Genomic DNA, 26,526 nt, shown 5'->3' with positions numbered 1-26,526 from the left:
GTGGGATCCAGTTTACAAATGGAACGAAATGGACCCTAACAGGTCCATTTGTACCCTTAAGTTGACATTGAGATTGCCATGCAGGCTTTACAAGTTTACATTTATACATGTACCACATCCTCTCCACAGCTAAATTACTTCTGAATTGGGAAGTTCTAGGCCCGTGGAGGAAATTGCATATTTTCATGTTTTCTTCCAAATGTGAATTAGAAAAGTCCTTTTAAATCCAAAAAACAAAATAAAGTACAACTAGCCAAATATTCTTAAAACTTACAGTATGGAGCACTACTTGAAATGTATTCAATCGGGTGAAATTCACAGTGTCATCAAATGGTGGTCCGTGGCTCAAATGCTGCACAGACTTGGCGAGCTGCAGTAAAATGTCTTGAAATTTTGTTTCTAGTTGATTTTTTAAATCAATATTTTGTGTCAAATTATTGATGTTGTTCTTGGGTAGCCATGCTAGAAGCAGGATAAAAAAGGTACAGTGAGAGACGGTCATTACTGGAAAACAAACCTTTTCAGGGAAAATCCCCCAAAATCTACTGGCGTAAGAATACGCCTGGTATGTAAGAATAGCAGATAATTCACTCGCTGACTATTTTGGGGGCGGGAACCCCTTTTTGGTGTTTTAAACATTGTTATAATTTTGCTATTTAGCTATAAAAATAGCAGATCTACAAAGCTCGATCATAGCGTGCCACCGAGTGGTGCGCTACGAGCTTGTAGGTCTATTTTTGAAAAGAATCGTGAAAATATTTATTTCAGAAAACTGGAGGATTTAGAAGAATTTTGAGGTCAGGCCTAAATGAGTTAATCTCAGAGTATTAAAAGGATAGAGACTGACCTGGCGCGAAGCTCCGCCCCCTCCGCTATTCATGTCAGTGGAAGTTGCTCAGTGGCGTTTTGAAGCACCCGGAAGGACCGTCTATACTTCCGCCTTTTTTCGCCGATTCAGCATTTGGGCACCAAATTTTGGTGCCCAAATGCGGAAGTGCAACCGAGCGCTCAATGTTAAAGCCCAGCTGCTGCACGGGGGGTTTCCTCGTCATGAATCCACCGCAGGTCCGCCTGCAGTCCTTCCTCTTACCACTAGGGCCCCCCCGTGCTTCAACGTTGAAAAGCCTCACTGGTTAATCTGCATCAATGGATTGTCTCGTGGGTCTAAAGTGCTGCATTTTGTGTCTTCTTCCAGGCCAACACGTTGCCTCAGAGGGCCCGCGGCTCCTCCATGCCGGTCACTCACACGCTGCAGGACAAGATGGAGGAACTGAATCTTTACAAAGACGACAGCAGAGAACCCGACTGAAACTCTGTCCCAACATGGACGACAGTTACATCGCAGCGCCTCAAAACACTTGGGAAAAGGGTTGACGGACAGTGTGCACCGTGTGTGACAGACAGGCCATTGCTACTAGGATGCTAAAGTGACAGGAAGATTACGCATAACAGGACTTCAGGAACATTGATTCAGTTATGGTTGTACAATTCTTTTTTTTGGTTTTGACCAGATCTTGTTTTCAGCTTTCAAAATTACTAGTTTTTCTACTTTATGAAGAACCGTTTTTTTTGTGTTGTTCTCTTGGTGCTAAATGTGTTTCTGATGCCAACAAAGGCTGAAGGTCATCGTGACCTTGCACAGACGAGCAGAAAAGGTTTATGTGATACAAGTGTGTGTGTGACACTTCCATTTCAAGTGGAGGTTTAAGAGGAACAAGAGGATTGACTGACAAAAGCAGATGTCTCCAGGAATATTCAAATGCTTTTTATTGTATAAAGACACAGAGACAGCGTGTGATATCTTTTCTTATCAGGTTCTCATGTTTTCAGTTAGAAAAAAAAAGAGGATATGATGGTATGATGGGAAGAACAGGATACATGTGCAGGATTCATTGAACACCAATCAAAAAATAAAATTAAAATTAAAATAAATGTTTTGAACAAACAAAAAAAGCATAAAAAAAAAGATCTTTTGCAACACACAACTACGAAAGAGGATTAGGCAAAAAAATATCCTGCTCAATCAAGGGACTGTGTATGGACAATTAAATACTACATCAACATCTATTAAAAAAAATATTCTTTCATGTCAACGTCTATTTGGGGAGTGAATAAGAAGAAAGTAAAGCAATGTTTGGTAACTAAAAAAATAAAAAAGGATGCTACGATAAAGTGTCTATGGGAGAAAAAAAAAAAGCATGCATCTTTTTTTTTTGTTCTTGGTTAAGCCGTCAAACAAGCAAACCGATTCAGTCGTAGCCTAATCTTATCTTTGCTCCATTGCTTCTATTTTTTTGCTTTTTTTTTTTTTTTAAACCTGTACCCATAATGCATCTCAGGAATATACCTGTACTATGTTCTTCTAACTGTATATAAGATATATGGAAGTCTGTTGGTTTAACCCATTCTGAACGGGAACCCATGTTGGTGTTAGCATCACGTTATGCTTTAAGCTATTGAAAAAATAGCAGATCTACAAGCTCATAGCGCGCCACCGAGTGGCGCGCTACGAGCTTGTAGGTCTGCTATTTTTTGAAAAATCGACTGACATTTTTTTTTTAATCTGATCTCAGGTCAGAATGGGTTATAATCAGACCAGTGTGTGTCCAGTGGATAAACCTCGTATGTGAATCTGATCTCAGGTCAGAATGGGTTTAAGACAGACGACCACATTCAAAATGCAAACAGCTGAAATAACATTCATTACACATATCTACTATACTCTACCAACTCACACAGCCATGGCTTTAGAGTAAGACATCAGTTGAGAAAAATAAAAAATAAAAAGAACAAGAAAAACAAGAGAGCAATCAACAGTCGATGTGTACTAGGGCTGCACGATCAGTCGCCAAAAAAATAATTAAAACTAAATCCTCAACGTTTTGCCAAAGCAATTCCCCTCCCTCCCTTCAAGCGGATTAGATTATAGTGCTGTGCACATTTTTTTGAAAAGCGTCGCTAATGTATTCAAACCTAAGCAAATTAAATGTGAATAATGCGTATATGCCCCCCCCCCCCTCTTCGAGTTATTCGTTAGACGTTTATTTTTTAATAGAGACCACAATTCCTACCGCAAAACCACAAAAACATGATCATCGCAAGTACATGTTTCACGTGTACTTTTCCGACCAGTATCGTGCAGCCCTAATGTGTACAATTTACTGTAAATGTGTACATTAAACTGAGTGGAAAGGGAATGAGGGGCTACAAAGATCTTTTAACCAGTTGAACCCTTAGCGTCCCCTTATTCTGGGTTGTGTCTCAAATATATATAGGATTTATTATTTTTAAGAGAAGGTGTAGGTAGACCCCTGTGGGGACATCCCGGGAAATACGCAGGGTTTAAGTGGTTAAAAAGGGGTAGGCGTGACTGTACAGATTAAAATCCTGTTCTTTTGAGGGTTAAATTCAGGATACAACGCTGGGCGGAGAGGCTCCCTAGGAGGAGGAGGAGGAGGTTTTACTGGGAGCCTGAAGAGGAGCCCTGGCTTCCCTGTCCGGAGTAGCCCTGTCCATACTGGCTGTAATACTGGTTCCATTGACTCTGGTTCTGGTAGTATTGCTGCCACTGCTGAGCGTACTAGGAGGAGGAGGGGGGTGGGGGGGGGGGAGACAATTAATCAATGTAGGCCCGACATCGAAATTATAAAAAAAAGTCTCCTGGTCTCTAAACTGCCTCCCCCTGGCCAGCCGGGGCGCCTGATGGAGGGGAAAGGAACTGGTTGGAATAACGTGTTCCTTCCACGCGCTACGTCCAACCAGGGAAACTCCCCCCTGTCAGGTGTAAAGGAGCAACTTGGACACTCAAGCATGAAGGAAGCATGAGTTAAGTCCGTTGCTCTCCCCAGGTTGGTGGAGGGTGTGTAGAGCCCAGGATCACAGTAGATGATTGGCACAGGGGTGAAAAATGGGTTACAAAATCTTGGGATATAAAAAAAAAAAAAAAAAAAAAAAAAAAGAGTCTTCTGAAAGAATATATTTTCAAAGATTTGTGCCTCATTTTCGAGATTTTTCAAAAATAGCAGACCTATACAAGCTCGTAGCGCGCCACTCGGCTAATGGGTTAGAGTGGACGGATGGTGGTTGCCAGTTCGAACCCTATGGGCTCCCCCAGAGTTAAGGCTCATACATAGTCTGGATTTTTGGTGGTTAGGTGACCACCGAACTACAACATGATGTCACTGAGGTGACCACCGAACTACAACATGACGTCACTGAGGTGACCACCGAACTACAACATGACATCACGAGCCGCGGTGAAGAGCAAACCACCGCCACCGCTCCAGCTCTTCTCTCTGTTTTTAGTTTTTACTCACCACCGCTCAATGCTATTTCAGCTCCGGTGGTCAGCTCACCAACGGAGCGGTGGTCACCTCACCACCGAAAATCCAGACTATGAATAGGCCTTTAGTGTCCTTGAGCAAGACACTGAACCCACCGAATTGCTCCTGATGTGCTGGTGTTGGTGCCTTGCATGGTTTCCGCCGCCATCGGTGTGTGAATGTGTGTGTGAATGTAATGCACGTGTCTCTGTAAAGCGCCTTGGATAAAAGGCGCTATATGAATGCACCATTTAACATATCATATTAACCCATTCTGACCGGGCACCCATTTTGGTGTTGGCATCATGTTATGCTTTAGCTATTGAAAAATAGCAGATCTACAAGCTCATATCGCGCCACCGAGTGGCGCGATACGAGCTTGTAGGTCTGCTATTTTTTGAAAAAGTCGAAGAACGACTGACATTTTTAGAATCTGATCTCAGGTCAGAATGGGTTAATCAGACCAGTGTGTGTCCCGTGGAAACCTCGTATGAATCTGATCTCAGGTCAGAATGGGTTAACATAATCTACCATGCAGGTTGGATAATAGTCTTTTGTTTTTGTTTCATTCATTTAAATAAGTTCTAGATTGCACCATTAAGTAATGGATTCTATTTCTACCCCATGTTGACTCATTTTCCCCAATCCTTTTCAATGACTTGGGACACCTCTCGCGTCGGCAACAGCAGGTACTGTAGGTGAAGTAGCTAAACCCAAGTACAAAATAGCCTATTGACAAGCTCAACCACACATCACACGGCAAAAGTAGATCGGCTATTTTCGCTATTTGACGTACAAATACGTTTTAAGTAGGCATGCAACGATACACTCAACTCACGATACGTATCACGATACGATTTTTCACGATATTTTCAAATGATTTTCCAGACAGATTTTTTTTTAATGATTTATCTTCCCACCCCAATTTTTATTTAACTACATTGCAAAGAGAATTGCCTTCCTTGATGTATTAATGAGCATCAATAACGACCATCACCTGGACACAGTCACAGACAGATATACAGACACATATACAGCTCCCCTCTCCAGGCCTCTACTGTCTCATTTCACTCCAAAATCATGTGAATATGATGGAATATGATTACAGCTGACATTCCTTATCACACAGTAGCCCCCCCCTTTTTTTTATCAATTTTTTTTATTTATAAATCGATACATATCATTGGGATATAATATCGATATATCGTTACATGCCTAGTTTTAAGTGGCGAAGCTTAACCCATTCTGAACGGGAACCCATTTTGGTGTTTAGCATCATGTTATGCTTTAGCTATTGAAAAATAGCAGATCTACAAGCTCATAGCGCGCCACCGAGTGGCGCGCTACGAGCTTGTAGGTCTGCTATTTTTGAAAAATCAAATTACGACTGACATTTTTAAAAATCTGATCTCAGGTCAGAATGGGTTCATTAGACCAGGGTGTGTCCAGGTGGAAACCTCGTATGAATCTGATCTCAGGTCCGAATGGGTTAAATGACGTATCGGGTGGAAAATGAAAGTCGTTTCAGTTGAGAGTACGTGGTTCGGGAGGGACCTTGACCTGAAAAAAATGTGCACCACTGCATTTTACATAAGACAACCTAACAACAAACAAACATAACATTACCTGCTGGTATTGTTGGTTGTAGCTCTGCTGGGTCTGCGTTGGCGTCTGCGCGGGCGCAGCCGGCTGCTGGCTGTAGGTCTGCGCGGGGGCGGCGGGCGTCTGGCTGTAGCCCGTCTGACTGTAGCCCGGATACTGGCTGTAGTTCCCGTAGTAGCCTTGGCTGTAGCTGCCCTGGTTGTAGCCCTGGTTGTACCCTGGCTGGCTGTAAGTCTGGAAGGAGAAGGAGAAGAACACACTTTAGCCCTGGTTGTACCCTGGCTGGCTGTACGTCTGGAAGGAGGAGAAGAACACCCTTTTGAATGAGACAGCTCTTTCCAATATCAAACCAGCCTGTTTATTTTAGTTTTTTTTGCACAGTGCTGGAATTCGATAAGAGCATAGACCTTCTGTCTGCCATGAAAATGCAGCTATTTGGGAATGAAACAGCATCCTGAGCAGACAGTGAGGCCGTGAAGGGACTCGTGAACCAATTCCAGTTCTACGATAAGACTCTAAACGCTTTATTGGAGAGGTTACTGCAATTTAGATACATACATTTAAAGACCTAGTGAAATGGGGAAAAAAAATACGGGCATTTTATTTTGAAGTTTCCTCTCTGAAAAGGAAAGCCGTGTGTTTTTTAACCAACCCAGAGGTTTAAATATGTTGCATTTTGCATAATCGCGAGAACAACAAATGCTGTAAAACAATCCACAGACACGATCAATCCACGTAGGAATCGTTGTAGAACCACGATAGTAGTTTGATAATGACAACAACACAGGGCGCTGCCATCTTGACAGGCAATGCCGAGTGCTCAGAGCGGAGCGCAGGTCAGACCAGAGCCGTTTAGAGAGAGTGCCGACAACAGAGCGGTCAACAGGGACTTTAACCCATTCTGACCTGAGATCAGATTCATACGAGGTTTCCACTGGACACACACTGGTCTGATTAATCCATTCTGACCCGAGTTCAGATTTAAAAAAATTCAGTCGTTCTTCGATTTTTCAAAAATAGCAGACCTACAAGCTCTTAGCGCGCCACTCGGTGGCGCGCTATGAGCTTGTAGATCTGCTATTTTTCAATACCTAAAGCATAACATAGTGCTGTTCAGAATGGGTTAAGCAACCGGATATGGATCTGTGCTCGATACATAAAACCCGCTTACAGTCGCAGCCATTTCTACTACGGCAGAACCCAACACTTACTCACGTACTGTAGTGTCTACAACGCCATGTCATGTCATAACCACGTTTATTGAAATCATAGCCGTCATACATTTACACCGATTGCTCCATCACCTCTCTGCTTATGCTGTGTAATGTGTTGAGCAAGAAAGAAAATGAAGCAATATCGGCAAGTTAGCTTAGTTCTGTAATCAAAACCAGCTGTGTTTGGAGGACGAGTCACAACGCAGCAATGGGATGAGATTCATTCATATGCGCGTGAACCTCTACACGTCATCATGCAGCACGTTTTCATTCAAAGGAAGTAATAAAAATAAATAAAAGGTATGGCCTTTTGATATATAAGTACACAAAAATGTAAATGTTCCCATTGTTTTGGCATCCATTGTTAGGTATGCCCATATGATGACCACAGCTATGGTCCAAGTGTGGAAAATCTAGGTCTTTTAACAGTGACTTTCAGGATAGGTAGTAACGTGTACAAGACTGCCATCTAGTGTTGCCTTTGAGTAATTTAATTCAGTATTATTATTCAGTCTTAAAACATTTTGGGCGGGAACCCCTTTTGGTGTTTCAAGCATTACGTCATGCTTTAGCCATTGAAAAATAGCAGATCTACAAGCTCATAGTATATAGTACATAATGAGCTTGTAGGTCTGCTATTTTTGAAAAATCGTGAAAATGCGGCACAAATCTTTGAATATATATATATATATATACACACTCTTTCAGAAGACTTCATTTTATTTCGACGTCAGGCCTAAATGGGCCTTTAATTTTTTTTTAACAAAAATAAATAGAACCGGATTGCTGCATTTGAATGGACACCCACAATCAATCCAGTTCCACAAGTGAACTCTTAAGGTCATTACACATTGGCGAAGCGATATATTCGTGCGAATAATCCGCATTTTTTTAAAACAATTGAAGACCATGCAAGCTTCCACATCAGTGGCGAATGTGCGAAAATGTGACCGTTTTCGCTCTTTATTTGTTCGCTCTGTTGTCGTATTTTGCAGAGATTCGCAGGCGAACTGCAACATGCAATATTTCGCTTATTCGCATCGCGTCGCTAATTCGCCAGTGTGTAATGACCTTTAAGCAGTTACAAGTTGACAGATTGCAACGATCTATAAATCCCCACACGACGAGGAGGAGGGCAGAACAGGTGCACCGTGGTGTGTGCATGCTAAGGCTGTCCCAGAACAGGTTCGAATGTTCGCTCGTTAAGGTTGGCACTCGAATCTTAATTAATGGGCTTGAACCATTAGTTTTTTATTTATTTATTAAATAATGTATTATTATTATTATTTTACTCGAGAATATGCGATATGCATAATAAGAGTACTGTGTTCATGTTGCGTTTACAATAATTTGAAAGTCCTGCTTGACGGCAGAAGAGACACAGTGACACACACATGCTTCCGAGAGTAGCCTACACAGGTGGAACAAATTAATGAACGAGAGACAGCTAACGAGCAAGATACACTCGTTTTATCTGCCTCAGAGACATCGGGAAGCATTTTTGGTCTGACAAAAAAAACAGGGCTAGGGTACAGCCTTAGTGCGTGCATGTGTACTGTAGTTAGTACCTGCTGACTGTATCCTCCCTTGCTGTAGGAGGCAGGGCGACTGTAGCTGCTTGCAGCGGCTGGTTGGTTGCGGCTGTATCCTCCTCCTCCACCTCCTCCTCCTCCTCCTCCTCCTCCACCTCGTCCATTTGAACCCCCGTCGCGGTAGCTGCTGCTGCTGCTACTGCCGCGCTCGCCACCACCGCTACCACCACCGCTACCGCCACCACTGCTGCCGCCGCTCCAACGGTTCTGGTTATAGTTGCGGTTGTATCCTGAGCCTGTGGAGGAAGCGCATAATAAAGGGTTTAATATCACCTTTTCGATGTTGCAAAACTAAAAAAAGATCGAAAAAACGGTCATATCGTGGGTATAAGATTACTGATTGTTGTAGCCATAATTAACTAGAAACACTTTCACAATTCACACTCTTAATTGAGCCGTTTTCCTGGCTGTGCAGACTGTTCATTAAGGGGTGCAACGGTGGAAAATGTTGAAATAGTTGCAGCCCTATGAGCTGTGAATAGGCATGCAACGATACACTCAACTCACGATACGTATCACGATATGAGGTTCACGATACGATTTTTCACGATATTTTCAACACAATGATTTTCCAGACAAAATGACCAATTTCTTTTTCATCATCATCAATCATGACAACACACAATATTTCAGGCCAAACAAAGAATCTTTGTAATTTGTTTTGTGTGTTGTCATGATTTGTCACGACAAGAGTTGGCTTCGTACGACGCTTAAAAGGTCTTTAAATAAATTAAATAAAAACTGCCTATGGGGAAATGCATTGCGTTTTCATTTCCTGGGCCGTTCGTTGTTCTGAAAGGGGGAGGGACTGCGACGCTCTGACAAAGAACATTAGAAATGACGTCGTCTCAAACCTCCTCTGTAGCTGTCGCCTCCTCCGTTTCCGCCGCGGCTCTGGTACCCGCCACCACCGCCACCGCCGCCACCACCACCGCGGGCTCCTCCGCCGTCGCGGCTGTCGTAGCGCTGGAAGCCGCCTCCGCCGCCGCGGTTGCTCTCGCCACGTCCGCCGCGGAAGCTGCTAACCGACCGGTTGTCGAAGGAGCGTTTGTCGGGCGGCGGGCCGGCCTTGCGGCCGTCCTCGTTGTATAGCTTCACCAGCTTTTCGGCCTCTTCGCGCTCGACCTCCGCGAAGGTCACCTCGTCCAGGAAGTCTCCAGAGTTGGGGAGGGTGAAGTTGGCTTGGGTAGCAACGAGGAGGACAAGAACCCCACGGAGAACAGGACAAGGAAGACAGCCCATCCAAGAAGAAAGGGATGGGGGGGGGGAGGGAGTGAGAGAGATGGGGGAAGGGGGAGGGTAGCAAAGACCAGAGGAGGTCACGCCACCAGAAGACAAAATTGAACACAATTACTACCAGGTAGAGGCAAACGGAAAACACAATAGAGAGAAAAGAAAAGTAAAATAAATAAATAAAGGCAAGTAGATGAAAGCAAGGTGGCAATGTGTTTGGCAGGGGGGGGTATGGAACAAACGTTACCTCCATAAGAAAACGTTGGAGGGAACATTTGTTCAAAGCAAACACAGTAGAGAAGACTTCAGAACAGGTGTTTAAAGGACAAAACAACTAGGAGACTGGAGGAGGAGGAGGAGAGCACTGCAAACCGAGGGCCCCTTGATGAGGTTTCAATACAACCTCTGAAAACGTCAGTGAAACGTACTACCAAAATGTGTACTAGAACTACAAAAAATAAAGGTTAAGAAGTTTTAGATCACATCACATACTGGGTTTGGCCAGTCATGGAATGTTAATTCTGAATGCATGGCCAACCCCAAAGTTACACAGACCAAGTCTCAGTTTGCAGTGCATTGTGGGTAGAAGAGGGAGGGAGTAAGGAGGGGGGGTAAGGCGCTAAAGTGGATAATTTCAGGTAGACCGTTTTAAAATAGAAATAATCTGAAAGCCAAATGAGACTATGATAGGGGGGAGACTGGGGGGAAAAGGGGGGAAGGCAGGGTAGGTAGGTAGGTACATATTCCAAAGATTGATTTTTTAAAGACATAAAAAAAAACAAAGAAAAAAAACAAATATACTTTTTTTTTTTTTTTTTTTGGTTGTGTTTTTTTAGCACATCGTTCCTACCTTTCATTTCTAAAACAGCATGATCGGGCACATCCTTCCCCTGCTGACCCTGTTGCTTTAATGTTCGCTCTTTAAAATCCTCGTCCGTGGGACAAATTACAATAGCCTTGCGTTGAAAACCTTCAAAAGGACGCATTTTTCGTCTCTGGGCAGATCCATATACATTTGTCTAGCAATGGTGACAAGAAAGAAGTAGAAGACTTGTTTGTTATGGTTTTACTTGTCTCGTAATGGCTTTTTCCGCCGTGTGGAAGAAGGCTGGAACCCTGCAATAATGAAGTGAGAGAGGTTTGGCTTTGGTTTGTCATGTCTATGGGTCTTGTATTTACTTCAGTTTTAAACTAATGGCCTCTCATCACTCCACAGGCTTACCTTGTAAACACGCAGCCCTTCAGGTTCGTCCGTTTGGCAAACCCAAGCCCTCCCCAACGTCTAAGCTAGGCTGTCACATTCTGTCAATCTTTCATTGAACTTAAAACTCGTTTAATTGTGTAATTGGCAAGTCAAGGAGAAAATAAGCATATCGAAAAACAAATGAGTTTTTTTATAATTATAATAATAATAATAATAATATTTTTTACATCATAATTACGCCTTCACTCACACAAACCTAAACATCCCGTGTTCAAATACTAGGTCAAAGTTTCAGCACCGTTCTGATATTTAGCTCAACGACTACTAACACCGCACTGTCCTCTGGCTAGCAATAAACATTACTACTTCAAATAAGCGCCATAGTCTTGATAATAACAACTATATTCCAGAGTCGGACCTGATCCTATCCTATCGTATTCTCGCCCCACACGTACCTGGACTCACCTGATCTTCACGAACGTCATCTTTGAACCTCATAAGGACAGACAGACAGACAAATAAGACCTACCTGCTGATACTCACGTAGTCCTTGGACACGCCCAGGGAGAGACCCCACCTACCTTTTTGATGGCAGCATTTTTTTTTTTGCCGAGCACAAAGTTCTGAAAAGCTGAAAATGGGTTAGTCTTTTCACTTACCTTCAGGGTCACATTTTTTTTAAACACAGAACAGTTCCAAGTATATATATATATCAATGTCAATGATAAGTTTTTAAACAAAAAAGGCTATTTGACTGTCTCTCTTTAAAATTACCATAGCAACAGAAGGTGTTTTTCTTACTCACCAGGTAGAGCTTACTTCAACATCTTTACATAGTCATGGTTTACTTGTACATTGTTGAAAGTTCACAAGACAAAACAATACTGGATCATGATACAAGATAGGAAAAGTACAAAATATATACAAAATATATACTGAGGGGATGACAACGTGGAGTATTCTGTCACTTAAATGAGAGCCATCTTTTTTTTTCTTTTACAATACATAACAAGCAAAGTAGATTCAAGACTTAGCAAAACTCATACAATCCCTGAAAGATAAATAAAATAGACCATTAGAAAGAGTTGTGGTTGAGCATTGAGCATTAGGGCACTAGGGCACAGACACATGGTGGTTGTTTGTTTGTTTGTTATCAGAGCAGAGCTCTTAAAGGGGCAGTTACCTGGTCCAGGATGTAGTTACGGCGCTTTCGGGCGGCGATCTCGATGAGCCTGTTGAGACACTGGGTGGCCTGCTGGATCAGAATGTCCCAGCGGCCCGCGTAGTTCCGCTGGCGACGGAGGCCCATCACCTGTAGAGGGCGTTGTGTCCAAGCACAAGCTTGGAGTCACTTTACGTTCAGTTTTCTTAAACCCATTCTGACCTGCGATCAGATTCTAAAAGAATGTCTTCTGCATCCCGACAGTTTTCTGAAAAAGCTGTGTTTCTATGTCAGTTGGTTCCTTCGATTTTTCAAAAAATAGTGCTTGTAGAAAATAGAATCTCAGGGGTGCCGGGAAGATATGGCCCGCTTTTACTCTGTAAAGCCCGCACCCCAGATCTGCGTGTGCATCCCCCTTTGCATTAGCCCATTCTGACCTGAGATCAGATTCATACGAGGTTTCCACTGGACACACACTGGTCTGATTAACCCATTCTGACCTGAGATCAGATTCTAAAAAATGTCAGTCGTTCTTTGATTTTTCAAAAATAGCAGACCTACAAGCTCGTAGCGCGCCACTCGGTGGCGCGCTATGAGCTTGTAGATCTGCTATTTTTCAATAGCTAAAGCATAACATGATGCTAACACCAAAAGGGGTTCCCGGTCAGAATGGGAAGCACCATTTATTAGTGCCCATTATGAAAATGGCGTGGAGTATTACCTTCATCTTGTCCATGATGGCGTTGGTTCCCAAGATGTTGTATTTCTTGTCGGGGAAGGTCTCGGCCTGTTTCATGGCCCACGTCGTCTTACCACAGGCAGGCAGACCCACCATCATCAAAATCTGAAAACAAATGACCAATCACATATTATTCAGTTAAATGTTGCCAGATCTACACGATTGTACGAGTAAAGCAAATGAGGCCGGGGACCACATCGATTCGACAACTACCCACGCTTCTCCACCGTTCTCTCTAGGGCGGCCTCAAATAATAATGATCGTCCTATTCTATATTAGTATGTTGAATCTAGTTTGCATTAATGAGGATTTAGTTGACACAATAAATTCAAAAGGCGATAGTATTTTATGTGGGGCAGACGGCCTGTCATACAGCCAGATTTGGGAGAGCAGCGCAGCTTTGTTGTTGCGAGGAAAGCGGTAAAATGAGACTTTCGTGGTTGTTTTCGTCTCAGATTTAGTCTGACGGAGGGACACAGTATAACTCTATGGGGACACAAAAGCGACACAAAAGTAGGACCCGGAAGTATCTCAGGAGGGGGCGCTGCTCACGTCACGGCTAAAATACTGAAAAAATATATATACCTCGCAGTCCGCCTTGGTGCCGGGCCCCTCCGTGCCGCGGGTCTTGTTCTCCAGGCTGACGTCGTGGATGAACGTGTAGCCCTCCGCCTTGGGGAAGTAGGGCGTGGGCTTCTGGCCGAAGTTGAACTCCACGGCGCAGTTCTTCACCAGGACGTGCGGGAAGAGGGCGCGGCCCGCCAGCGCCTCCTTGGTGCACTGGAACGCCTCGCCCAGCTCCACGCCGTTCTTGGTGTACGACATGTGCACCTCGTCGTCTTTCTCAAAGTCCTAGAAATAATAATGAAAAGAAAGGTGGGAAAAAAAGGTACATTGGATGTTAACTTATTTAGGCCTGACCTCAAAATTAAAAAAGAAACAATCTTCTAAATTCACGATTTCACGATTTTTCAAAAATAGCAGACCTACAAGTTCATAGCGCGCCACTCGGTGGCGCGCTATGAGCTTGTAGATCTGCAATTTTTCAATAGCTAAATTATAACAATGTTTAACCCATTCTGGGCGGGAACCCCCTTTTAGTGTCTTAGTGTCTTTAGTGTACAGTATGTACAGTATTACAAAAATACAAAAAAGTGATGCTGCTATATAAATATTTAAGTTTTTCAGAAAACTTAGGTCAGGCTTTAGAAGGTGTTTTTAGAATCGGCCTTATGCCTAAATGGGTTAAAACACCAAAACGGGTTAATGCTGGACAAACCTATTCAATAATTATATATCGTAGTGCTAGATATAGACTGTCATTCAGTAACGCAGCAATGCCTTCAATGTTTCTGGACTCTTAACCGTTGCAATTATTTTGCCACTCAAGTATTGTTTTGCATTTTACTCAAAAGTGTAGAGAAAACAACGCAACATATTGGAGACATCTGATGGGAGACATTTGATCCATAAACTTCCTGGTAACAAATCACCGAGCTCCATTCATATGTCTACAACCACTAACTTTGTTTGAAAATGTGGGTCATTTTAACTTGACAGTGTCTCAGGCATTTCTGCAATTGCACACAATACAACAACTAAAAGGAAACCCCAATAAAAATCCAATAAAATAAATTGCACTACAAAATACAATAAACTATAACAACCACTACTACTTACAATGTAACAACCAATGACATCATTTTCACCAAACTTCTCTCCATAGTCGAAAAACTTGCAGTCGGAGGACTTCTTTCCTGTCCCTCCGTAACCAAAGGAGAAGGGCTCCTCACCTGAAAGACAGCACAAGTTTTTTTTTAGTTTTCCAAAAATGAGTTAACAGCACAGGCAGACTCTTCACGTAACTAGAGCGCGTCTGAAATAAGTGTCAGAGCTGAAGTAGACATGTAACTATGAAATACATGCTTAAACATGTAGCTAGGTGTAATGTTAAGAGACCACAGAAGTGAACCTTTCAAGCCCAGTTTTCTCAACTCGCTGTTTTCTGCAAGACATTGACTCTATAAGCCATATCTCCAAAAACTGGAGGGTCAAACTGAACAACCAATGTCAATTTGAAGCTATGATTCCCTGCTTTCATATGAAAATCCAATGGCAGTCAAATTTAGTCACATATGTTGCAATGTGTTGTGAGCTTGACGATCTGCTATTGCTGTATTTTTGATAAGCGACATTTCGCTCATTATCGCAAGCTCAAAAACAGGGTTGAAAAGTGGTTAATTCTAAATTGTACAGAATGTATTACGGTCTGTGACTACTACTCCCTTCTCACCGAGCTGGATGCTGCAGTTGTTCAGGGACCATCCGATTCGAACGACGTGGGGGTCTGCCTCACTGCTGGGCAGATGTTTGACCGGGATCTCCTCATTGATCTTAGGAAGGAAAACAGGGAAAGATTACGACTAATCTTTTTTTTTCAGTCAGGATGGATAGAAGACATTTTTTTTAATCTGATCTCAGGTCAGAATGGGTTATATTATTATTATCTGGCCCACCCACCACAACAAACTAACCTTCAGCTCATAACACACGCGGCCGCTGCCGACCCCGTGGGTGGCCCGGGCTCCGGCCCACAGGTAGGCGAAGCCCTCGATGGTCAGGGGATAGCCGGTGTAGCGGTCCCTGGACACCTTGAAGTGCAGGTCACAGTTGTCTGCAAAAATAACCATAGCATTAGCATTATGGTATGCTTTAGCTATTGAAAAATAGCAGATCTACAAGCTCGTAGCGCGCCAGCCTGTAGGTCTGCTATTTTTTGGAAAAATCGAAGAAGGACTGACATAGCTTTTTTTCGGAAAACTGTCAGGATTTAGAAGACATTTTTTTTAGAATCTGATCTCAGGTCAGAATGGGTTCACTTTAGGGATCAAATGGTTGCACTTACAGGTATCGATCGTCACCAGAGTGTTATCGATGATCTCTTCCTCGTCTTCGGCGGGAGGCTGTGGCGTACGGGACCTGGATAAAAAAAACACTAAATTAATTACACTGAACACATTTGCGACATTTTATCAAACCAACACCCACCAGTGTTGTTTTCGTCGACTAAAACTAAGACGAAAAATGTTCGGCGACTACCTTTTTTTCACTGACGAAAACTGTCATGGAAACGAATTGAAAACTAAGCCATGATGACTAAAACTAAGACTAAATATGTTGACAATTCCGTCAGATAAAAACTAGAGCTAAATGTTAGGAAGGGACTAGTGGACAAGAGTAATCCAGTATAAGTCATTTTACACTTTTACACTGCTGACAATAGCAGATCTACAAGCTCAACTTGTGAGCTTGTAGATCGTGTGTGTAAAATCAGCCATTATGGCGGCATCAAGGCCCGGCAAAACACATTTTAGTCGACTAAATCACCTGCCGATTTAGTCGACTAAAACCTTATGACATTTACTCAACTAAAACTAGACCCGACACTAAAACATTCCAGGTGACTAAAATGTGACAAAAACTAAGTGAAAACTATTCAAGAGACTATGACTAAAACGTCAACAAAAACACCACCACACACACACGCAGCAAACAGGGGTGTGAAAGGAAGCTCTACCTCTTCTCCTCGCGGTGCTCATAGAACCCATAGCCCCGGTTGGCCTCGTCGTAGGGCCTCTTACGGCTCTGGGGTTTATCGGACTCCATCTTGACTTCAGCGTCGGTCGGCAGGACGATGGCCGCCTCCTCTTGCTCCGACTCACCGTCCGGCGCTGGAGGCTTCTGCTCTGCCTGGGCAGCGGATACCTCCTCCTCCTCCTTCTCCTTTTTGACCTCTGTTTGAACGACAGCAATTTAAAAAAATTAATTACAATATAGCGGACTGGTCGACAAGTGTAACCATAAGACCTTTTGGTGTTGGCACTAAATGTCAACTTCCTGATATGTTAATTTACACGTCTAGCAGCCACAGATAACGTCCTTATCCAGAGTAAATTAACCTACCGGTATTTTGACCCGAGAGTGAGAGCTATGTTTCCATGTCAGTCGTTGGGAACCTAGGCTACGAGCTCAGTCATTAGGTTCAGATGCCGTTTCCACGGGACAGCGCTCTATCGAGGATTCGAGGCTATGTGGCCAAAACAGATGCTCTCTAGACATTGGGGCGTGAGGACCAGCACGGAGGTCGAGCTGGGTGTCTCATGAAAGAAAATTGTACTATTCATGCGACGTTGTTATGATACGAGCACTCTGTGAAGGCCTCATGTGCCACAAGGCACGACGTGGAAAGGTGACAGTAACAGTACGAGACATTGTTTTATCGTAGTAATAAGAGGAGTATGTGGAGGCAAGAAAAATGGTCGATTAGATTCATACACCGATAAACCAGCAATGTACTGTCGGGACCGTGTGGGATGTAGACAGCTGGTCGTTTTCTATTCTAGACGGTAGCACGTTTACACCTGGTCTAGTTTGGGTTTACACATTTTTGTCTTCAACGTTTGCGTTTACACGCTTTTGTCTTCGAGGTTTGCGTTCACACAAGACACTCAAAGCTGGACATAGGAAAAAAACCTTCAACGTTACCTTGTTTAATCTCAGGCTTGCCCTCCAGTTCCTCCCCGGGTTTGGACTTGTCGACGTGCATCACATCATCCCGACTGTCGTCGTCGTCGTCTCCGGGCGTGGTGACGTCCCTGCTGTCGTCACCGGGCGTGGTGACGTCACGGCTGTCGTCACCAGGCGTGGTGACGTCCCTGCTGTCGTCGCCGGGCGTGGTGACGTCCCTGCTGTCGTCACCGACGGGGATGACAGCGTCCATGCTGTCGTCACCGGGCAGCAGGTCGTCCCGGCTGTCCTCCTCTTCGTCGGGCTTCATGTCGTCCCGGCTGGCGTCGGCGTCCGCCGTGAAGTCGACGGCCACGCTGGCGCGGTGCGTCTGTGGGGGAGGAGGGGGGGGCTCCACCTCGTCCTCCGCCTGCTCCGCCTCAAAGTCTCCGCCCGAGTCTTTGTCCTCGTCCTCCTCCCGGTCCTGGATCACGTGTCTCTCGACGTCCTCGTCGGCTTCGTCTGCAAGTTGAAAAGACGACATTTTAACACTTGAGATTTTTAATACCTTTTTTTTGAGGGACGCTAGTGTCATAACCCGGCCCGTTGGGCCATGACAAATTGAAGAGGACACAGTAGCAGTGTTCAAAATAACAATAATGTATTTGTAAGAGATAACTAATAACTTAATATAAAGAACAATGCTTCAGAATGTATGAGATGTGGAAGTCAGTAAGATCAGTGGTGTCAGTGTGGATGTGTGGTTGATATGGTGACGGTGTGTTGTAGTGTGCAAATCAAACAGTGAGGAGCAACAAACAGAAAGGTGCTGTCATCTTGAGTGAGACCAAGAGAATGGCTGGCAAGCCCTCTTTTATAGAGGTTTCAGGAGCACTGATCAGGTGCTCCTAATGCACCTAATGAGGAGTCTCAAGTGGGCCGACACCCACATGATCTGTGGGAGAAACACCCACAGGGCAGTACTATGGTGTACTGCCCCTGCAGGGCCTATGCTGTGTATATGGTGACCATATACACAACATAGGCCCTGCAGGCCAGGCGTGTGAGGTCTTAAAAAGTGAGGATGAAGATCGACAGGAAAGTGAGGACGCCAAAAGTGATCGCCCGGAATGTCAATGGCCGGGAACCCCTTTTGGTGTTAGCATTATGTTATGCTTTAGCCATCGAAAAATAGCAGATCTACAAGCTCACCGAGTGGCACGCTACGAGCTTGTAGGTCTGCTATTTTTGAAAATTCGGAAGAACGACTGACACAGAAACATAGATTTTTCAGAAAAAACGTCAGGATGTAGACGACATTTTTAGAATCTGATCTCAGGTCAAAATGGGTTAAGGGACCACACCCAAAGGGACTTCTTGGTCTATTATTGTATGCGTCTGTTATTTGAGGGGCAGCTATAATGTAGCTTTTTGTCCTGCCATTGACAATGAATGGAGAATTGACGTCATGTGTCAGAGCAAATACGTATTTTTGTCCTACACAAATTCCCGATTGGGAACGAATGGGAATTTGTATGACGAGCAAATTGGTTATTGCAGTCCTACACATTCAATTCACATCAACAATAAAGCAATAGATGACTTCACACGTGTGATTTTCTTTTCATTTGTGCAAATCTGTCACATTGAAGATGCAAATGTTCAATGTTCATGGATGGTGTTTAGATCCAACAGGTGTCTTAAATTTGGTTAAATAATAAGATGATACACAGGAGATTTATTTAAAAGATATTTCCAATATTTCCAAACGCTGTGATAAAACAAAATATCTGTGCAAGCTTCCAAAACTTTAGTTTATTCAATTAAAATGTGGGCGCTTATGAAGACAGTGTGTGGATATTTTTCTCAAGTTAAAAAAAATATATAGGGCAGAGCCAAGAAAGTGCATGAGAAATACCTTTGCACAAAAAAACCCGATATGGAGCAATCAGTGAAAAAAGACTAGAGGAATTAACAGCAGGGTGCGCCAACAGCAGATATTATGTATGCTAATATGCAATACATTAGACCTATTGCACCATAGTTAGAGGGTTGGTGGCATAATACTTTTTGCGTAAGTATATAATAGTCTACATTTTGCAAATGTAGCCTACAATGTTCCATTGTTGCACACAAATCACTTTCAGGGATGCGGGGTAAAAACAATGAGCATAATTTTCGTACGAGTTAAATAAAAAGAGTAGGGGAAAAAAACACTTGCCTCCGAGATCCTCACTCGGGACGTCCCGGGAGAGCTCTTCATCATCATCGTCGATCTCCTGTATGCCTGGCGGAGCGTCTCGAGACGCCTCATCATCTTCCTCCTCCTCTTCCTCTTCTTCTTCCTCCTCCTCTTCGTCGTCGTCTCGTCCTGCGGAGAAGCGAGAGTCGTCGTCCTCCTGGTTCTCCGGAGGTCCGGACGCGGCCTCGGACTCCAGAGCAACTTTCAGCCGCTCCACCAGGTCCGCCTTCAGGCCTTTGATCTCCAGGCCTCGGCGCTGGAGCTCCTCTTTGAGCTCGTTCACTTTGAGTTTCTTCACGTCTACACTCATGGTGTCTGGATGTCCGTTTTACCCTTCAAAAAATACACACACAAAACGCGCGTTGAAAACACAACACTTACAAGTTACAATAATACAACCCCGCTGATGGTGTCATTCGGTTTGTTGATTCCGCTTATCTTACGCGGGCTAGCTTAAAACAAGGCTAACAACACCGGGTATGCGGTAGTAGGTAGAATAGAATAGGTTACTGCACCGTTAGCACATATCTGATCCGCTCTGGGACCGTGCACAAAAACACATTCAACCTTAATAACAGTGTACGCGGCCGAAAACACAGCAAAATGCAACCATCGGAATCGATTCAAATCAAACCTGGGTGGCTGCACGCAATGTTCCCGTCGACGAGTTAGCTAATCCGCTAATAATGCTAACGACACCGAATGTGCAGAGCGCGCGGATTCTTCTGTTATGCGTCCCGCGTTGCGTTCATTTCAATCGTGCAAAGCGATGCTAATATTGAACCTTATCTATGTTTGATGGCCAGTGTGCACGGGGCTAAACGAAGCGGAATCGTGCTAAATAAAAAATAATAATAAGAGAATACAAGGCCTTCGTACCTTCCTCACACACGAGTTGCGCGGGTCTACTGAGGTCACGAGTGAAATCGTATCAAGGATTGTATCGGCAGCCCCCTGGTGGCAGGAGTGTATCCACTATCCACTGATTCCGCTTTGTTTCTCTTTACAAAGAGGGGCATTATACCGCCATCTACTGTCGATAATGGGTTGTTGTTTTTTTGATGTTCTTGTATAATAATGTAATTTCTGATATCCCTGACCCTGACAATGTTTAATTTTGTCTAAACCTCGTTCTCTCAAAGAACAAAGCGACATGTTCTATTGTTAGTGGAATGAGTTAATCTCTTGAACTCCCATAGCTCTCTCTGGTGGCCCATGGCTCGACAAAGCCTTTGCATAATAAAGCATTTATAGAGCCATTTCGACCTGAGACCAGATTATACAAATGTCTTCTAAAATCCTGACAGTTTTCTGAAAAACCCTATGTTTCTATGTCAGTGGTTCTCAAATTATTTCATGTCAAGGAGGCCCATATATTTAATGAAATTGGCTGCCGACCCCATCTGAAAATATGTTGTTCCAGGGACCCCCCGCAGAAGCAACGATTTTAGTTAAAAACATTGGCTCTGAAAGAATATATATTCAAAGATTTGCATCACATTTTCAGGATTAAAAAAAATAGCAGACCTACAAGCTTGTAGCACAGCACCCGGTGCCACGCTATGAGCTTGTAGGTCTGCTATTTTTCAATAGCTAAAGTAAAAGGGGTTCCCACCCAAAATGGGTTAGAGCTATGGACCAGAGTCTAGCTCTGGTCCCATATCTTTCAGCGTATTGCATCTAGACTCCTGCCTCTCTAGTATTTATTTAGGTATGAACCTTATCGAACACATAATGTGCAAGCCTCATTTTTGTGTGTTAAATTGACTGCTTATTATGTTATGATATCTAAGTCCCATATTCAAAATGTACAAAAGTATCAGCATCAATATATACTTAAGTACTCATTTTGCAGAATGTCCCAATGTGTCGCATCACATCATATTGTGAGCTTGTAGATCAGCTATTTTCAAATGGCCAAAAAAATAAATATATAAGGCTGAAGTGGTTTAGTGTTTTGTAAATCAGAATGTGAGAATGATATGAAAATGCAGGATCAAAGCAACATTTATTTTCAACTAATTTACATCAACCATTTACAACATGCCAAAGCCACATAATCACATTCTCATAATTAGCCAACAAAGAGATTCAAAGTGTAAATATGTTCAACTGATGATTGAATGGGATGGATTATTAGTACCAAAGAAAACTACCGACAAGGCAGATATAACTTATGACAATCGGTTTTCTGCATGTTATTCTCAACTCTGGCACTGGACCATTCTACCCAATGCATGCCATCTATGTCAGACTTATTAAAACCTGGATTGGCAGGTGAAAGTGTTTAGCTACCTGATATTATAATTTATGCCAGTGTTGGGTCAGACTTTGGCCTCACTCACACCTTTACAACAGACTGATGTATGCTTGTTGTATACAAAGGGTGTGATACATCTTGCCCCAATGCATTTCCAATGGGAGTCACATGGTTTGACACAACATTTGTGTTGTATGAGTGGGAGGGGGGCAGTCGAAACACAGCCGAAAGCCATACAACAGCTTGTAGTCCAAAATGTTGTATCAAACCATGTGACTTCCATTGGAAATGCATCGGTGCGGCCATGACACTTACATCTAGCATGCATCAATGTTGTATGCTAGATCGAAAGGTGTGAGTGAGGCCTTACTCCCGTTGCATTTGTTCAGCATAGTGTCAATTGGATGTTTTGGTACTCGGGTCAGAGTATCTGGCATCCGAGTATGAGTACTTGAGGGTGGTTATCGGCCCCGAGTACCCGATACCAGTATCGGTATCGGAACAACTCTAGTCTGATCCTATACCATGTTTCTGTTTGAGAACCACAACATGGCACAATATGTGATGCATGCTCATTACTCTGAGAACTTGGGGAAAAAACTATTCACTTCCAAGAGTGCTTCATGTCACTGTGGGATCATCGAAATACAAAAAAGGCAAAAATGCTGTCGTTAACAGATCTAGATATGTCATGTTCACCATCATCTAGTTTATATATATTACACAGTTGAACTCGCAATGGAAGGGCAAGATAAACCAAATTATCACACTATGAATATCATAGCAATCCCCCCCTTTCAATTGGTTGCTCAAAACACGAGCAAAATACCCCAAAAACCACGACATACTTGTATGCATAGGTCAACTTCTTGCACCCGAGCCTTAGGTGCGGTGTTAAAGTGTGTGTGTGTGTGTGTGTGTGGCAGGGCTGTTATGGCAGTGCCACATTGGCACACACATCTTCATTTACAACACATTTAGTGACAATTTAATTTTCCCATCATCACCACTTGGCTAAGAAGAAGAGCCGTCACTTGTATCTTTTTTCTGGGGTGGGGGGAAGGACAGCAGCAGCCTGTTGACTTCTCGGAGCTGCGCGTCCAGTGTCTCTGTGGTCAGGGCCAGCTCCCCTATCTGAGTCTGTAGATCGTGGATGGTCTCGTTTAGCTCGTCCTCCTTGTTCCGCGAGTTGGCGGCCTGCCGGCTGTACTCCAGCACCATGCAGGCTCCCCCGACCAGGAAGATGATGGTCTCTCCGAGCAGCTCCGCCCCCAGCTCGGCCGCCACGTCCTCGTTCAGGGGCTTGATGGCGGCCCCCCGGAACCCCATGATGCGCATCTTGCTTCTCATTTCGACCCAGTGGTATACTGTGGAGGGAGGAGGACAAAAGAAGGGCATTATTATTATTATTATTATGACACCAGGTTTTTTTTGTATATTTTCTATTTAAAGAAGGGCAATACACTTCCCTTTGTGCCTTTCTCCCTGTTTGAAGTAGACTTCTAATACATGCACATTTTGACTGAAGGATGTCAAATGACTGCCTGTAGTACTAAAATATGTTTTTTTGTTTTTATAGAGCATGATTTAAAATTCTTCACACAACAAGCTGAGACTAATTTACTCTGTGGATTGACTATAGATTATTGACATAGATTTGATTACATTTATTAACTGTAAAATCTAAATCTCATACACCATACAAATACCAATACAAGAGGTGCAGATACAGGAGTCTGACGTTTGCTTTCGTATGACTTTGTCAACTAGCTACTACTACAGGTATACCTCTTGGGACACGCCACAAATAACTCAGAGAGGAGAAGAGGTATTCATCTATATCTGTAACTGTGCCATGTCTCTGTGTGTCTGAAATCCACGTAAGCCCCGCCGACCTCAAATTTGACACACACACGTCAAGTCCGTCGGATCGCCGGTTGTCCACAGAACCAGCACAAAAGCCTCTGCCCAGGCTCTGGACTGGGGCGCAAATGAGCCAATGAATCACACCTGATCACCCTATATGGAGCTGGCATGTTCTGACATTACTTACAATGATATTCTGACAATTACAATGTGTTTTCCGACATCTGCTTATACTCCATATTTGGTCAAGTGTGCATACATCATTATCATTTTAACTACTTGTGTTTTATTGTATTCTATTTTTGTGTCCTGCCCTGTGAAGCACTTTGAGCTGCATTTATGTATGAAAGGTGCTATACAAATAAAGTTTATTATTATTATTATTATTATTACATGGCATGCACGACAAGTCATAGACCTCCTCTCTCCAGTCTCCACCCAGGCCAAACAAATTTTAAAAATAAACGAGACAAAGAAAAGGGGGCTACATAATGAGCGCAGCAGGTGCACCAAAGCCCCCCCACCCGGCCACCCCCACTACTGAGACAGACTTCCCCACAGTAACTTTATTTAAAATTGATGCTTCAATACCTGTCAAGTCTTATTTGTTAAGTTTAGATGTATTCTCTTTACTCGCCTAGACAACAAACCAACAACAGTATTGTATTGAATATTGATCTCCCCCTTACTGTTTAGGCTATGTTTCTTTTTTACCTCCTTTACATGATTTCTGCATGATATTAGAACTTAGTGTATATTTGTTGGTGCTGATGTGCTGATGAATTGAAAATGGTGGACCCTGTTGTAAACAAGTGTAATGCTTTATCAGGGTGTCGTCCACGGTGAGGTCCACAGTAACAGTCTTTGTATCGAGTTGTGTTTTCATGTGAAATGTACCCAATTCTGCAAACTGTTAATACATATCTCAATCAATCTCTCGCTATATGTTCTTATTCTTACTGAAAATATGAACGCAATAATAATAATGAAACACCTCAATTGAGGTCCTCAATGACCTACGAGTCCCTCCTCCGTGAGTTCGCCTTGAACCCCATTGGTCAGACAACCATACAAGCCACCGCCGCGACTGAACCGATTGGCGGAACGTCAGAGCCACCTGAAGCCGATTGGCCGTTTCGCTCCTCCACTGCATCCCATGCTTTATTCAGCCTCTCCCGGGCAGTGGCTGAACTCTAGCCGTCATTGAGCCACCGTTACCGGGGCGTTAAAAGCTCTTACCCTGTGCGGGAGGCCCGCAGATATACGTCTTGAAGAAGTCGCTCCGTCTAGCCCCGGCTTTTATCCGGTTGGCCACCGGCTTGCTCAGTTGCCTGACGCCGAGGTAGAGGAGCTTGGCGATGGGGAAGGCACCGACCACCATTTTAGCGGAAACACTTTTGCGAATGAGAGGGCAGGGGAGGCGGGATCAAAGCCTGGGTGACGCGAGGGTGACGCGAGGGTGACGCGAGGTTACGCATCAACTAGTGCACGCCCCGGCTTCACCACGTAAACGTCCGTCAAAAACACAATTTAATTATTACACCATTATTACTATTGTAAACAAGTATGCTTTTTAACAGTGTTGTATTGAGTTGTGCTTGAAATGTGCTGTAATTCTCCAATCTGTTAATAAATACTTCAATCAATCAATTATCAAATCAACCTGCACATACAGTGTTAGTTTCCTAGATCTGATCCATATCCTTCTACTGCTTCTACGATTATGGACCAGAGCTATTAGTTTCCTATATCTAGAAGGAAATATCATTGTTTCATCAAAAAGAATACTGATCATACATAGTAAAAATGTAGGCCTATACTGTAGCCTACATACATATTAATGTATAAGAAAACATAATGCATCTTAAATCTGTCTATCCGAGTGAATAAATATACGTCATGAAAATGAAAGAGATCATCCTATATTATCCCATGGTGATTAATTGTCCGTGGGAGAGACTGTCTGGCCGAGCCATGTTGCAGAAACACCTGTATCGGGTTACATTACAGCCTAATATCATGGTTACCATGGTTACGAGGCTATAGCAGAGCGGAGCCGGGCAGCCAGCGGTGGGTTGGACCTTATGTTCCAAAATAACTTTAGTCAATACGCAGCTATGACAAAATGTCTGGATCCCCCCCCCCCCCCCCCAACACCCACACACACACACATGCACACACACAAACACACACTCCCACAAATACGCGCGCGCGCATACAAACACGCACACACACACACACACACACACACACACAATCGTGCAGCGTGCACAGACATAAACATACTACAGCAGAGAGAGACACACGGGGGAGAGAGAGAGAGAGAGAGAGAGAGAGGGAGAGAGACGGAATAACTTCTGCGACTTCTGGGAAGGACTTTTTAAGCACGGTTGGATTTCCTTCTGCCTTCCAGTGGAAGATCGGTCTCTCTTATAAAGGTAGGTAAGGATGATTTGTCTCTCAAGAACGCGCAATACTATAGCCTGCCTGATAATCAATAACGCAATTATGATCCATTACTTGAATTCTTTCACCAACGCTTACGCACGCATTTAGCGCTACCGCTCGGCGGAGTCGGCGCTCG

The 26,526-nt window shown here is 43.6% G+C and overlaps 4 protein-coding genes across 7 annotated transcripts in view; 2 read left to right on the top strand and 2 right to left on the bottom strand.

Moving 5' to 3' along the window:
• The window catches only part of rasgrp4 (RAS guanyl releasing protein 4), a 48,121-nt gene extending 46,153 nt beyond the window's left edge, over nucleotides 1-1,968 (top strand). The window contains exon 17 of the mRNA XM_080771568.1: nucleotides 1,196-1,968. Within this exon, the coding sequence (XP_080627694.1) occupies nucleotides 1,196-1,309 (114 nt within the window). The 3' untranslated portion in view covers nucleotides 1,310-1,968. The remainder of the gene's footprint in view (nucleotides 1-1,195) is intronic.
• On the bottom strand, nucleotides 1,745-20,742 carry hnrnpul1 (heterogeneous nuclear ribonucleoprotein U-like 1). Its single transcript, XM_080771551.1, has 16 exons — nucleotides 20,696-20,742; nucleotides 19,796-20,149; nucleotides 17,614-18,096; nucleotides 16,646-16,862; nucleotides 15,974-16,047; nucleotides 15,603-15,742; nucleotides 15,362-15,461; nucleotides 14,749-14,861; nucleotides 13,654-13,920; nucleotides 13,051-13,173; nucleotides 12,351-12,479; nucleotides 10,814-10,982; nucleotides 9,585-9,911; nucleotides 8,707-8,966; nucleotides 5,949-6,158; nucleotides 1,745-3,580 (listed from the first exon to the last, which is right to left on the bottom strand). The coding sequence occupies exons 2-16, from the start codon at nucleotides 20,124-20,126 to the stop codon at nucleotides 3,461-3,463; spliced, it is 3,063 nt and encodes a 1,020-aa protein (XP_080627677.1). The 5' UTR covers nucleotides 20,127-20,149; nucleotides 20,696-20,742; the 3' UTR covers nucleotides 1,745-3,460.
• A 1,065-nt stretch (nucleotides 20,743-21,807) lies between these two features.
• opa3 (outer mitochondrial membrane lipid metabolism regulator OPA3) lies at nucleotides 21,808-25,332 on the bottom strand. The gene is made up of 2 exons (XM_080773175.1): nucleotides 25,182-25,332; nucleotides 21,808-23,443 (listed from the first exon to the last, which is right to left on the bottom strand). The coding sequence occupies exons 1-2, from the start codon at nucleotides 25,321-25,323 to the stop codon at nucleotides 23,091-23,093; spliced, it is 495 nt and encodes a 164-aa protein (XP_080629301.1). The 5' UTR covers nucleotides 25,324-25,332; the 3' UTR covers nucleotides 21,808-23,090.
• A 920-nt stretch (nucleotides 25,333-26,252) lies between these two features.
• The window catches only part of ppp1r13l (protein phosphatase 1, regulatory subunit 13 like), a 29,253-nt gene continuing 28,979 nt past the window's right edge, over nucleotides 26,253-26,526 (top strand). For 3 of the 4 annotated variants that reach the window (XM_080773158.1, XM_080773156.1, XM_080773159.1), the window contains exon 1: nucleotides 26,253-26,380. The gene's annotated coding sequence lies outside the window, so the exon portion shown is untranslated. Of the gene's footprint in view, nucleotides 26,385-26,526 lie in introns of all 4 variants that reach the window. The other variant, XM_080773157.1, reaches the window with a different exon arrangement.

This window comes from Protomyctophum bolini (assembly GCF_963924005.1).
Source record: "Protomyctophum bolini genome assembly, chromosome: 9".
Taxonomy (NCBI): Eukaryota; Metazoa; Chordata; class Actinopteri; order Myctophiformes; family Myctophidae; genus Protomyctophum; species Protomyctophum bolini.
Note: the sequence above shows the minus strand (reverse complement) of the source record. Positions and strands in the feature narration are given on the sequence as shown.

Bases quoted from the DNA above. Each gene is read 5' to 3' on its own strand.
- opa3 (XM_080773175.1), bottom strand. From the start codon at position 25,323: ATGGTGGTCGGTGCCTTCCCCATCGCCAAGCTCCTCTACCTCGGCGTC. The intron at 23,444-25,181 runs GTAAGAGCTTTT...CTCCCTCCACAG, and splicing joins CTGCGGGCCTCCCGCACAGG to TATACCACTGGGTCGAAATG.
- hnrnpul1 (XM_080771551.1), bottom strand. From the start codon at position 20,126: ATGAGTGTAGACGTGAAGAAACTCAAAGTGAACGAGCTCAAAGAGGAG. The intron at 16,048-16,645 runs GTAGAGCTTCCT...TTTTTTATCCAG, and splicing joins GAGCACCGCGAGGAGAAGAG to GTCCCGTACGCCACAGCCTC. The intron at 12,480-13,050 runs GTAATACTCCAC...CGCCCTCTACAG, and splicing joins CCATCATGGACAAGATGAAG to GTGATGGGCCTCCGTCGCCA.